Source organism: Perna viridis, chromosome 7, assembly GCF_037379345.1.
Source record: "Perna viridis isolate PV_CMFRI_1.1 ecotype Kerala chromosome 7, ASM3737934v1, whole genome shotgun sequence".
Taxonomy (NCBI): Eukaryota; Metazoa; Mollusca; class Bivalvia; order Mytilida; family Mytilidae; genus Perna; species Perna viridis.
The window spans coordinates 5,024,013-5,038,186 of NC_142451.1; the positions used below are offsets into that span (position 1 = coordinate 5,024,013).

The 14,174-nt window shown below is 35.4% G+C and overlaps 2 protein-coding genes across 8 annotated transcripts in view; one reads left to right on the plus strand and one right to left on the minus strand.

The window, feature by feature from the left end:
- Positions 1-7,163, plus strand: part of LOC148611052 (transcription activator GLI2.S-like) — an 85,643-nt gene extending 78,480 nt beyond the window's left edge. For all 7 annotated transcript variants that reach the window (XM_088591123.1, XM_088591122.1, XM_088591128.1 and 4 more), the window contains one exon: positions 1,031-7,163. In XM_088591123.1, the coding sequence (XP_088447249.1) occupies positions 1,031-3,492 (2,462 nt within the window). In that variant the 3' untranslated portion in view covers positions 3,493-7,163. The remainder of the gene's footprint in view (positions 1-1,030) is intronic.
- An 852-nt stretch (positions 7,164-8,015) lies between these two features.
- On the minus strand, positions 8,016-13,181 carry LOC148611053 (uncharacterized). The gene is made up of 4 exons (XM_088595207.1): positions 12,291-13,181; positions 11,820-11,951; positions 11,144-11,390; positions 8,016-8,080 (listed from the first exon to the last, which is right to left on the minus strand). The coding sequence occupies exons 1-4, from the start codon at positions 13,179-13,181 to the stop codon at positions 8,016-8,018; spliced, it is 1,335 nt and encodes a 444-aa protein (XP_088451333.1).
- Between the last annotated feature and the right edge of the window lie 993 nt (positions 13,182-14,174).

Below are 14,174 nucleotides of genomic sequence, written 5' to 3' on the forward strand. Positions count from 1 at the left end.
GAAGCTAAGTTATGAGATCAATTCATCTTTTATCTCATAAATGAGTAAAATGGTCATAATATTAATGATTTCAACATTAAGTTAAGTAATTGATGTACCACTGATCAATGTCAATTCTTTATTTAATATGTATCTACAAAAAATACTGAAGCGTCAACAGTGAGACATTTCAAATATGTCAAAATCCTAGTACAGGGCCAGTTAAAAACAGAACACAGAGACAATCTACATGTACATTGTAATAAATTGAATAAAATAGATTACATATATAAACTGACGATGAGGAAAACAAGATGTAACACAAAAAACTAAAGCACTGTTTCATGCTTATTGCATATGTTAAGAATACTTTCAGTCCCCCCTTTTAATTTTCTATTATTATACACGCCTTGAAGTTTACCAATATGTTTCACGACCTGGTTTATACAGTTTCAATTTACAATTTACAGTTTACAATTTAGTTTTTTTCTTCTATACCAATAATTCCCCTTTGATTTTGGGAATAGATAAGGCTCTAGTGTTGTTTTTTTATAGTATTGATGAAGAATAAAATTGGCCGTATGACATTGTGTAAAATAAAAACTAATAATTGTGTAATGGATAAAATGCATTTCATAATTAATTGTATAAGAAGAATTAGTTCTCCTTACTAGTAATTAGTCTTTACAGTGCAAACTGGTGTATCCAAACAGGAAAAAAAAATAGACTCATAACTGAGTACATCCGTCAAACAGGCATGCTGAACTTAGTACATATTGATATGAATATATGTTTATGTTGACTTATGAAAAAATGTATAAACCTAGAACTCAGTAGTTATTAATATGTAATTTTTTGATAATTTGATGATCATTATTATTTTACCAAAGTTACAGATATCCAACAACAACTTGAGAATACTATCATACAGAAAAAAATTATAATATTTAACAGAGAATATCCTTCTGACAATCAACTATTCAGCTTGGGAAGTTGGTTTTTAGAAGGTCTCCCTCTTGGTTGTATAATATAATGTATATTTATTTTGTAGGTCGTTGTGATTTGTTACCGGGGAACAAACTTATGCCACTTAGTAGTGTGCGTCGTGATAGTAACACAAGTACAATAAGTTCATACCTTAGTAGTATGAGATCAGATGCTAGTCCATTTCCTCTTAGTAGTCATATCTCAAGTCGCAGATCAAGTGATGTGTCACAGATATCTAATAATCGCCTGAGCATTACAAATTCTCCTTATGAATATGATATAACAGGAAATATTCCTATTCATGGACGTCATGTTCAGGATAATAGCAGACGGTCAAGTGAAACCAGCAACATGAGTGACATTGCCGCTCAGCTTCAAAAAGCCCAGCTCGGCAGTCATCCTAATCTTGTTGTACAGTCTCAGGCTATGACATTACGTAGTCCCTCAAGTAAATATGCTCACGAGAGAGTTGCAAGATTTTTATCTGCTCGTCATGATTTAGACCGAGCTGGTACTAGTACTCCATGTCGAACACCACTACCTCATGAAATACCAAACCGTGAAGTCAGAAGAGCTAGTGATCCGGTGCGGACTTTAGATCCTAATTTTAGTGCACTTAAAAAATTGCAACGATATCATAGTTTGAACATGATGAAACCTTTGCCAGTTCCTCAGGCTATGAAAAGTCTAATGAACAAAACTGGCTCAAATAACACTTTCCATTCTTCTAGGAGTAGTATAGCTACAGACTATAGTTTGCAAGAAAATGATGAATATGGGTCACCAGGTCGCAATGAACAAGATCATGAGGCTGCTTTAAATGAGCAACTAATGGCTGACAATGAGGATATGATCATTCCTGATGACATGCAGAGATTTCTTAATGAGTGTTATAGTCATGGAATACCTAGCAGTATTCAGGAAATGGATGCATTTCAAGAGAATGAAATCCCAAATGACACTGGCTCTAATCAGCAGATGCAAATTGGGGATGGAAACAATATGCAAATGTCTCCTGGTTACTATGGAAACCAGAATTCTATGTTTGCAAGCAATCAGCAAGGACAAATGCAAGCTAACAATATGAGACAAATGCAAAGCAATGGTATGCAAAATAATATGCAAATGAATTCCACGTGGGATCAAGGTTACAATATGCAAAACATGCCTCAAGGAGGAAACATGAATTGCAACAGTATGCCTCAAAACTCTTCCGGAAATATGATGCCACCTAACTCATCAAATAACATGATGCCCCCACCCTCAACAAATATCATGCCTCACCCTCCGTCCATGAATAAACAGGCTCATAATGGGCCAATGAATAATATGCAAATGATGAATATGGGAAATCAGAGTATGCAGCAAAGAATGAATAATGGCAGCAACATGCATGGCAATATGCAGATGGCTCAAAGTGGTGGAAGGAACTTTAACAGTGGCCAACAAATGGGCATGAATCAATGGCAGATGATGCAGAACAGTGGCAGTAATGAACAGTTTATACAGGAGAAGCCACCACATCCGCCAAGTATGCCCAAATCAAATCAGAGACTTAACATGAGGAGAATGGCAATACAAGCCATGGCACAACAGGGTGGTCAGAATTTGATGATGAATCAGATGGGTGGGTACATGAATAATCAGCAAAATAATATGAATAACCCTCAAAACATGAATAATCCACAAAACATGAATAATCCACAAAGCATGAATATGCCCATGCCTGCTGGACAAAATATGCAAATGAATGGTGGTGAAAGTATGCCTATGCCAATATCTGGTGGTCAAAGTATGAACAATATGCAAATGCAGGGTCAGATGAGCACTGAACCTATGTTGAACCAGATGCAGTCTGGTTTAATGTTACCTCCACAACCCCCTGTAAACAAACGAGAATCTCAGAGCCCACAAGTACAAGTACCTCATATAAGTACGTCACAAGTTCCTGCTCGGGAAAAGGCAAATCACAATCAGATGATGCAACAACAGAATGAGATGATGGCCAATCAGAATAACGGTAACAATATGCCAAGGACCAATCAAAATAGTTTTAACAATCAGAACTTGTATCAACAAATGCAAGGTAACCAGAATGTAAACCAGACTGGTAACCATGGTAATATGATGTATCCTGGCAACATGTACAATCAAAATCAACAACAAATGTGGAATCAACAAAGTATGAATCGTCAAATGTCAAACAATCAGCGATATTCAAACAATCCAATGGAAATGTCACCAGGGTGTAACCAGGTTACTAGTTCTACTGATCGGGAAGAACCAGTTCAACCGATTGAAGACTTTATGGAGAATATCAACTCGATATCTCAAGAAAACCTGTTAGATAATATGAGTTCTGTGTCTGGACATACATGTACAAGTTATATACCCCCTGGTGGCAATCGATCTGAATCTCAATCATCTCGATATTCGATGATGTCAAATAACATGGTCGTTAATGACATGAGCTCAGTTCTCACTCAGTTAGCTCAGGAAAATAAGTATTTGAACATGCGTCACTGATAAAGTTGTTCTGTAGTTAATCTTTACAATACTTTGTTGTATAATATAGATAAAGATGTGCTTATGTTTTTAATCTTTGTTGATGTGGTAATCTTGTTAATGTAGAAATGTATGTTATCAATATTCTGTTTTAAGGAATATACATGAAGGATTTTTTTTTCTGATTTTTAGTTTAAAAAGTGCTAAACAATGAATTTATTTAGTTAAAAATTAGTATGGTTCTTTAAGAGAATTTGGAAATTGACAGAAACTTGTTGAAATAATGTCTTATCATTTTTTTGTGTATATAGATTAACTCCCTTTATTGAAGAAACTGAAAAGTTAGAAGTATACTTTTAAATAACTTAAGAAATAATTCTGATGAATTTCTGGTTTAAGGAATCGTCAATGGAAGAAAAAATATTAACATATCGGGTCCTTCACTTTATTTTCCTATAACAAATTGTTCTGTAAATAGATTGATATCGAGCCAAAAACTTAAAATTTGTTATTGCTGTTAGAGATTTTATCTTTTACTTCCTGTATGTTAGTGCTATTCTTTTTGACAGTGTATGTTAGTACTATTCTTTTTGACAGAGCTAGTTTCTGCTCTCTAATTTGTTATAGAGAATCTGGAGTATTTGGTGCATTATCAATTGTTATATGGTGCTGATAGACAACAATAAACACCTTGGAATATTTTTAATGAGAATTTGTTATATATTTTTGTATATATAGAGAATGCAGAAAGTGCTATAATTTTAATAGATTTTTTTACTAGAATCATGCATCATTTTATATCATTGTGTATTTTAATTCATTTACACTTTTAATGGTTTTTTTTCTGCAGTTATTCAGATAGATTTGTCTTTTTAATTATAAAACTTCTTTCAAGTCATTGTGATATTATTTCTCTGTTACCTTTGTGTAATGTTATATAGTGGGGCTTTTTCTCCCATTTAAAATTACTTTTCTCGGTTGTTTTTTATTTTGAAAGGATGACATTTCTGTCTAACAGTATATTACATTTCCATTTTTGACTTCCTAACTTTATACAGGTACATGAAATGAAACATTAATTCACTTTTGAAACTTTTGTATCTGCTTTGAAAGTTTTAAATGTCTGAACAAGAGTAATTTACAAGGTTAGAGCAACATAATCTCCATTATCTTTAGATTGTCAACCATTGGACAGGGATCCTGGTAGTTTAAATGTGCTGATTGTTTCTGTTTATAATGAATCTTTCTGAATTACACTGCAGAACATACATTTTTATATACACATATACTTTTTGTATCATATCCATTGTATTATACATTTTGTACAGAATCTATAGCTACTGTCACATGGATAAAAATATCTTTCGAGGAAAATATTGTTATTCTACACACTCCGATGGATTTGATTTGTGGAAACCTATTATATTGATTTAGTTACATGAATGCCTGTCAGTAAAATCTCCTTTAGGTTTTTGTATTATGGTGGTTATTGTTTTACAGACCCTTGATTGTTGGTTAATATATCAATCATCTCTCAATGAAATGTATGGGTAAAATTGGTACATTACTGACACTGAACAAACTGTATTTGAAGTGTTCTTGAATTACTGATAAATTACATTATTTTGAGTTTTTTTGTGTTGTTTTTTTTTTTTATTATTATTATTTCAAGTCACCCTCAAATTCTTTGGAAGTGATATTTGTTATGCATGATACAATGAAGTTTGAAAAAAATATCAGCTTACAAAATACCACTTGATTAATATCAGAGAGTTACAAGAGATACAGTCTTATTAAAAGAAAATGTGGACAGCTAATGTATGTGTGTTTTTTTAACAATCTTTTAAATTGTGACATAAATTAAATTAAAAGAACATAAATACTCAATTACCCCCCCCCCCCATTTTTCTAACATATGTGTATCTAATACTAGTGTCCTAAACATACTCACTGTGTATTGTAGTTTTGGAGGAGAATCTCTCAAGTGATAATACTCACTTTTATTGGGTTTTTTTTTCATTTCATTAGAAAAATTAGAAATAAAGTCGCCCACCAACTAAACTTAATTTTTAGTCTACTTCTAGCATTTACTGTAGCCATTGTGCCATAAGTAAAATACTCAAGTTGAATACATATCTGTAAATCTGTTGTAGTAGCATTCTAACCCATCACCATGGTTTTGATAAAATGCCCTTTTTTATTAAGTAAATGCTCAAGTTACCCACATGAATAGTATTCAATACTGCCTTAAGCAATTTAGTGTTAAAAACAGTTTATGAAATATTTTCATGTGATTGAAAACAAAAGCTTTATTAAATGATGCATTTTGTGCCTTTCTATTAATAAGTTGAGGATGATATGTTACATTTTTAATGAGATGACATCTGTACTTTGCATTATATTTTAAATGTATTCAAACACCCTTTGTTCAAACTTGTGCCATATTGCATTTTAGGTACATATCAAAAGGTAAAACTTAAGTTTACTGCTCGGTTAGGATGGGTTTACCTCAGTGGTCAATAAGTAGTTAATAGTTTTGTGTCTACACCTCTGTCCTTATTTTTTCTCCCAAGAATATTAACTATTCCATTTGGAGTTCATTTTATAAAGTATAACCTTTTTAGACATTTTTTATTGAGAAATAATATTTTATTAGTGCCCAATCAAACTTTTTATTATGAATGGCAGGTAAATCAGCCTGGGGTATATTTTTCTATGGAAATATTTATTCAGTTTTCTTAACATTAAAACATTTTATAGAATTTACACCAATGTTCTGAAAAATGAGTTTAAGACCTACATAAAATTTAATTTTATAATTCATGGTTTTTAGTTTTTATCTTAAATTTTGACTGAAGATTAATTCTTCTCAAACGTAACATTAAACTTGAGTTCTACCTTGAATTTGTTGTGAAATTCATTTGTTGTAGCAGCCATATCATCATTATTGTAAACATAACTAGTCTTGATTTTCTCTCAAGATTCAGTTAGGTTGTTAAATACACTGAGACAGATGTATCAAGATATTTAGGTGATATCGAACTTGTTTTTTTATATATAAATAGTTATGGTATTTCCATTGTCATGTACTGAATAATCTGAATTTTATTTGTGACTTAATGGTTTTTACAAAAGCCTTTTATTACTAAGGATACTTCATGCATATTAATATTTTATTTGTACTGGGGATATTTGTAAAGAAACTCTTCTTTCTAGTGATCTGTTTTTAGGCAGTGTACAAATTTACCGGATGGAACTTCAATTTTTCATTTTCTGCGTAATACATATAGTTATAGCATGTTTAAATGATTTCTATAATATGTATTTCTTTGTTGAAATGTATGAAGTAATGAAGCAAACAGAATCTTTTCAACCATACCATGAAAATATTGTGCCTTAATATGCATTTTAGATCATCTTTTACCATTCAGTATGTATTTACAATTGTACCTTTCTTAACTTTATGTCATGTGAAATTTATTACACAAATGCTACTCATTTTTAGAAGATTTGAACATTTGTTTTCAATTTAAAAGCTATGCAATTTAATACCAGATTTTACAGTATTTTGAGATCTCGATCATATGATCAACTTATTTTTGTAAAAGTAATTTTTACATGAATTATGACTCGCATTAGAATTACTGTGCTGTAGAAGAAATATGGTTGTTTAATAAACTACTATTACCCTAGTTTGTCTGATTAATACCCTAGTTTGTCTTATATCACTTTGAAATGAAATGATGAAATGAGTGTTGAGGAACAAAGATGGATTATTCTATACAAATCAGCAGGAGGTTAAGGCTTTATTAGATTAGTTTAAACACTGCAGACATGTTCCTAACCATAGTCAAGAGATTGTCAATAGTATATCTTCTTCTTGTTATTTTATTTTGACAAAGTACTGCGGACTTTGTTACTTTTCTGGGCCTTCAAAGCTTAGCCTTATTAAAGGTGTGTTTACACTTATTGAAGACTTTGGTGATCTCTAAAAGTATTTGCTATTTTGTATTTAGGTTATATTCTGGTGCATTTGTTTAGTTTCACCATATCCGTTTCTTTTTTTATTTATGGGAAATCCTGTGGGTCCAAACTTTACTGTGTGTTATCAAAATTAGAGTTTCACTACGTACTGGATGGTCTGAATGAGATATTTTGTCCTGGCCATTTGCCTGTCTCTCTTCTGTTAGCCAAACTCTTCAGAAGCTAAGGACCTGAATTTCATTAACTTTGTAGGTAATTAGGTCATGTTATTAGCATACCTTGTGCACATTACCTGAACATTTTGATTATTTTAATTTTGTGGGAGTTCTGTCTCTTTTAACTTAATATTTCCAAAATATACAACTGAGGCAGCTTATCAACACAACTCCTCTGAAACTAATCAAATGAATCCCATGAAATTTGGAAGGTAGCACAGTATGGGATAGTACCTGTAGCCTTGCTATAGGGGAGGTGTAAGATTTTGAAACTGGAAACAAACTTTAATTATACCACCCTTTTCCCCACAACCAAGTAAACACATTTCTTGGGATATCTAGTACCTATAAGACAGTTTTGTCATCTTGTGGAGATGTACATGAAAGTCTAGTATCAACAGATGCTTCACCTAAAAATTGCAAGAGTTAGTCCTTATTACCCAATGGATTGTAATGGAAAAGTTGCAAGATTTTATATGTGTGGGGAGGGCTAAATGGCATGGCATGATTTAATGTTTTGGATAGTCAAACTGACGTGGAAGGATTTAATAATTATGGATTCGCCTCACTGACACTACAGGATTTTTGTAGTATTATATGGCCTCACTGGCATGGCAAGGTTTAATTGGTAGAGGATTGTCTGATTCAATCGGGAAAATATTGAGTAACAGGAATTGGAAAGTCGCACTGGCATAATCCATTAATCCATTAGGTAGGGATAGTCTTACTTAAAAATTCTACTATATCAGTAAAACTAACCCCAAACATAACGATACCATGCCATATCAAAGCGACCATTTTATACCTGTCAATCTAGCCTACTAGCTAAACCATACCAAATGTTCATCAGGTATGATAGTTACATTGACAGTAGAGTATCATGTATAGGATAGTCTAGCTGACATACCAGGATTTCAGTATGTCACGAAAAGTTCCATTGACAGTAGGATTTTGTTTGATACGGGAATAGTCTCACTGACAAATAAGTTATAAGGATGCGATACCGGTAGTTTCTTGGGCAGGATATAGTTTTAGGATAGTCTCGTTGACATGGCAGGATATAGTTTTGGTATAGTCTCACAAATACAGCAGAATAGAGAAAGTCGCAGTGACATGAAAGGATTCATTTAGGTTTTGAGTAGTTTCGATAAGCTAGCAGGATTCAGTATATATTGGGTGTAATATTTGCTTTGATACAGCAGGAGATAATGAGTATGGTATGGTTGCACTGACAACATGTGATTTACATGATTACATTAGGTTTGGGGTAGTCTAACTACATGTAATCACAGACCCAGTAATATCCGAATACAGGATAGTTTCCGACTGACATGGCAATATTCCATAAGCTTGGGCATTAATAGCCTCACTGAAATGGAAGGATTTCAATAAGCAAGTGATTGCCTCAATGAAGTGGTAGGATTGCACTAGGTATGGGACAGTCTCACTGACATGGCAGGATTTCAGTAGGTATGGAATAGATAGCCTCACTGAAAGATTTCACTAGGTTGGTGATCAATGGCCTCACTAACACGACAATTTTCATTAGGCTGGGGAAAGTTTCATGCACATTGGAGCCATTTGTAGGGTTTCTTTAGGTTGCCTAACTGACGACAAAGTTCAATAGGCAGAAGAATGTCTCACGGACATTGAAGGACTGATTTCCGTAGGTAAGAAACAGATAGCATCACTATTATGACAGGATTTTATCAGATATGGGGTTGCCTCACTGACGTGGCAGATTTCATTAGGCAGGGGAAAGTCTCACTCACATGGCAAAGATTTCAATATGGCCTCACTGACAGAGCAGGATTTCATTAGATATGGGGAAAGATAGCATCACTAAAATGGAAAAATTTCGGTAGGTAGGTGATAGTCTCACTGACATGGCAGGATTTCAATGGGTAAGGGATAGCCTCACTGACATGGCACATTTTATTAGGCATGGGAAAGTCTCACTGATATGACAGTATTGCCTTTGGCAGAGAATAGATAGCCTCACTAAAATGACAGGATTTCATAAGCCAGGGAATAAATGGCCTCACTGACATTACAGGATTTCATTAGATATGGGATAGCCTCACTGATATGATATGGTAAATTTCATTAGGCGGGGAAAGTCTCGCTGATATGGCATGATTTCAATAGGTAAGGAGACATGTCAGGATTTCATTATGTAGGAGATAGATGTGTGCCTTCCTGACAAGGCGGACTTTCATTAGATAGGCGATAGGTTGCCTTACTGACAAGGCGGAATTTCATTAGGTAGGTAATAGATAGTCTCACTGACATTGCAGGATTTCATTTGGTATGGGTTAGTCTTGCTGACATGGCAGGATTTCATTAGGTGGTGAATAGATAGCATCACTGACATTACAGGGTTTCTTTTGATATGGGTTAGTCTCGTTGGCATGGCAGGGTTTTATTAAGTGGTGAATAGATAGCGTCATTGACATTACAGGAGGATAGTCTGACATTGTAAGTTTTTATTTTGTATTGGATAGTCAGTCCATCTGAACCCTACACGATTAAATAGGTATAGGACATTTCATGATATCATTTAATTTAGGATAGTCTCACTGATCAAGTAATATCTGAAACGTATGGGATAGCCCCATTGACATGGCAGGATTTCATTTGATTTATGATTTATTCCATTTCGTCCATGGGTGGACATAGGGCGACTACAGTTTCTCTCCATTCGCTTCGGTTTTGGGCGATGGTGTTACAATTCTTCCACGTTAGTCCTACTCTCTTCAGTTCAGAGTTCAAACCCCTCCTCCAGGTGTTCTTTGGTCTTCCTCTTTTTCTTTGCCCTTGGGGATTCCAATCTTAAGCTTGCTTTGTAGTGTTTTTATTGTTCTTCCTTAAAGTATGACCAATCCATTTCCATTTTCGGGTTCGAATGGTGTTTTCTATTGGTTGTTGTTTTGTTCTTTGCCAGAGTTTCTTGTTTTTTATTTTTTCTGGCCATCTGATATTCAGTATATTTCTTAGGCATTTGTTAACAAAGACTTGTATAGATTTCATGGTGTTTTCTGTTTCTCTCCAGGTCTCGCAACCATATAACAGGACAGACTTAACATTGCTGTTGAAAATTTTGATCTTAGTAGTCGTTCTCAGTGTTCTACTTTTCCATACTGGCTTTAGAATGGAAAAAGCCTGTAATGCTTTCATCTTTCTGGCTTGTACATCTTCGTCAGTGCCTCCAGTTGTACTCATGACACTTCCAAGGTACGTAAATTTATCTACATTCTCTATCTGTTGGTTATTTACCAATATTGGATCCATCTGGTTTTGTTGGATTCTCATGGCTTTGGTTTTGGCTGTGTTGATATACAATCCTGTTCTTTTAGCTGTTTCTTCGAGATGGTTGACCTGGTGTTGGGAATCTTGAAGACGATGCGATAGTGTGCATATGTCGTCTGCAAATTCGAGGTCTTCTAGACGAGATGTTAGTGTCCATTGTATACCATGAGGGTCGTTGTAAGCTGTTGTTGCTATCCAGTCGATGACTATGAGAAAGAGAAGGGGAGAGAGAATGCATCCTTGCCTTACGCCAGTTGTTATAGGGAAAGGATCCGTCAATGTACCAGCATGTATGACCTGACAAGAGAATTCTTCATACAGTAACTTAATCATGGAAATAATCTTAGGAGGAATCCCATAGTGTCCTAGAATGTTCCATAAGACCTGATGATCTATGCTGTCAAATGCTTTCTGGAAGTCAATAAAGTTTAGATATAGGGATGACTGCCATTCGATCGTTTGCTCAATAATTATTCTGAGTGTTGCAATCTGGTCGACACATGATCGTTCTTGTCTAAATCCAGCTTGTTCATCTCTCAGCTTGCTATCAATCTCTTCTTTCATTCTTTGTAAGATTATACTGCATAGGATTTTACTAGGAATGGACAAAAGAGTTATTCCTCTCCAGTTGTTGCAATTGGATTTGTCCCCCTTTTTAGGTAGTTTTACCAAGAGTCCCTTTTGCCAGTCTTTTGGAATTTTTTCTTTTTCCTATATCTGGTTTAATAGCCCAAGAAGATATTGAATGGTAGTGTCATTCATGGACTTGAGGGCTTCTGGTGGTATGCCATCGATTCCCGCTGCTTTCCCATTCTTAAGATGTTTTAGGGCTTTTCTTACTTCATTTTCGGTAATTTTGTCAGTCTCTATGTTAAGTGTTGGACCTTCTTCAAGTATTGGTGGATTTGTTGGTGGTGGTCTGTTCAATACCTCACTAAAGTGTTCTTTCCATCTGTCAAGCTGATCTTCTAGCTTTGTGAGGGTATTGTTGTTTTTATCTTTGACTGGTAAATTTTCATTTTGAGAGATCTTTCCACTGAGTTGTCTTGTGATGTTATACAATGTTTTGATGTCTCCTTTTAAGCAGGCGTTTTCAGCTTCTACTGCTAACTTTTCAGCATGGTTTCTTTTATCTCTTTTACAGCTTTTCTTCACTTCTCTGTCTTTTGCGCTGTAAAGGTCTTGCAGGTTTTTCTTTTGCTGTCTGGTTTTGGCACTCATCAACTTTTCTTTTATTTCCCTTCTTTCAGATATTGTATCCCATGTTTGATCTGACATCCATTTCTTTCTTTTCACTTGAATGAAACCAACTGTTTCTTCGCATGCTTCCAGAATGGCTGTCTTTGTTGAGTTCCAGATGTCATCAATATCATTGTTCATTTCTTCGTTGTCAAGATCTAATAAAGTACTAAATTTGTTCCTGAATGTAATTTGGAAGTTTTCTTTCACTTTCTGATCTTTAAACTTCTCAACATTAAACTTCCTTTTTGTAGTCTCTCTTTTCTTTGTTGTTAAAAGCTTGAGTTTAATTTTTCCAATTACAAGGTGGTGATCTGATGCTGCGTCTGCTCCACGTTTTGTTCGTACATCTTGTAATGAAGATCTCCATCGACGGCTTATTGTTATGTGGTCTATTTGGTTTTCAGTGTCTCCAGATGGTGAAATCCAGGTGGTTTTATGACAAGATTTATGTGGAAACCAAGTACCGCCAATTACTAGACTGTTTATAGCGCAAAAGTCAGCAAACATCTCTCCGTTCTCATTCATTTGCCCTATTCCATGTGGTCCTATCTCCCTTTCTCTACCTCCTCTGTCATCACCTACTTTGGCATTCAGATCTCCTAAGATGATAAGGATGTCTCTTTTAGGAACGGCATTAACAACTGATTGTAATAAGTTGTAGAAGTCATTTTTATCATCTTCGTCTGCGGTGTTTGTTGGTGCATACACCTGTATAAATGTTGTTTTCTGGAATCGAGTGTCAAATCTAGCTGATATCACTCTTGCAGATATTGGATTCCACTCCAAAAGCGATTTCTTGGCTTTCTTTGTAAGCATGAATCCCACGCCTTTGTCATGTATGTCGTCTTCATTTGGATTTCCTGAGAATATGACCGTATGACCTGAAGATAGTGTTGTCATTCCAGCTGTATTCCATCTTACTTCGCTGAGTCCTAGAATTTCGATATTGTATCTATCCATTTCGTTCGCAATTTGCAAGCTTTTGCCACTTTGATACATTGTTCTAACATTCCAAGTGCCTATGGTTGTTGGTTGTTTTGGTGAGAACAACTTCATCAGCTTTCGCGTCATTTGCTGTCCTCGATGTTTGGTTTGGTCCTCTTTCTCTAGTCGTTGACGAGTCCGAGGAATGACTTTTACTGTAATCGTTTCTGTAACCATTTGTATCCACTAGTGGGGGGTTGGCCCTCTAGCTTCAGCTTTATTTTAATGTGGTGGTCAGCAAGTCCCTCACATGCTTTTGTATCAGAGTCAGCTCTCCTAGATAGGTTCCCTACCATGGGTGACGACTCCTTTCTAGCCGGGTTTTACATCAGAGTTTCCTCTCCTAGACAGGTTCCCTTTCAAAGGTTTGATCCCAGTCTGACCATCGTTTTCTGTCTGGGTTGTCTCCCGTAGCCTTTGACTCAACAGTCCATCACAAGGCAGCGATCTATTTAACCCATAGGTGGGGCAAGGTTGGTGAGAGCCAGGGCGTGTTCCACGCGCCGGTGGGCCTGCACTCTGCACCTCTAGGGTCCTTGTTACTCCGAGATCCCCTTCATGTTAGCCTTGAGTACTAGACCCAAGTTACCGTGTGTTACCTCGGGGAGGCAAATTGAAGGAGTCTTGGTAGTGTAGAGGCTATGTACTGCCAGAGGAAGGCTTCTGCTTACGCTGCTCCCCTTTTCGTCTACACGTAGACTAGCCAGCGTCAGTAGCGATCTAGAGACGTTTGATCACTACTGCACTAGACGCATATCACTACCCTGTGGTTATTAAGCCACCCACACAGGATTTCATTTACACTGATATAATACTATTTGATAGGTATAAGATAATACCATTCCATTTAGCTCAGGATAGTCTCACTGATCCAACACACCTAATATTCTGAAGATTCTGATTTAAAGGATGCAACTTATCTCATGGCTCATCTTGGCTTATATATCCTTAGAATCAAATGGGGACAAA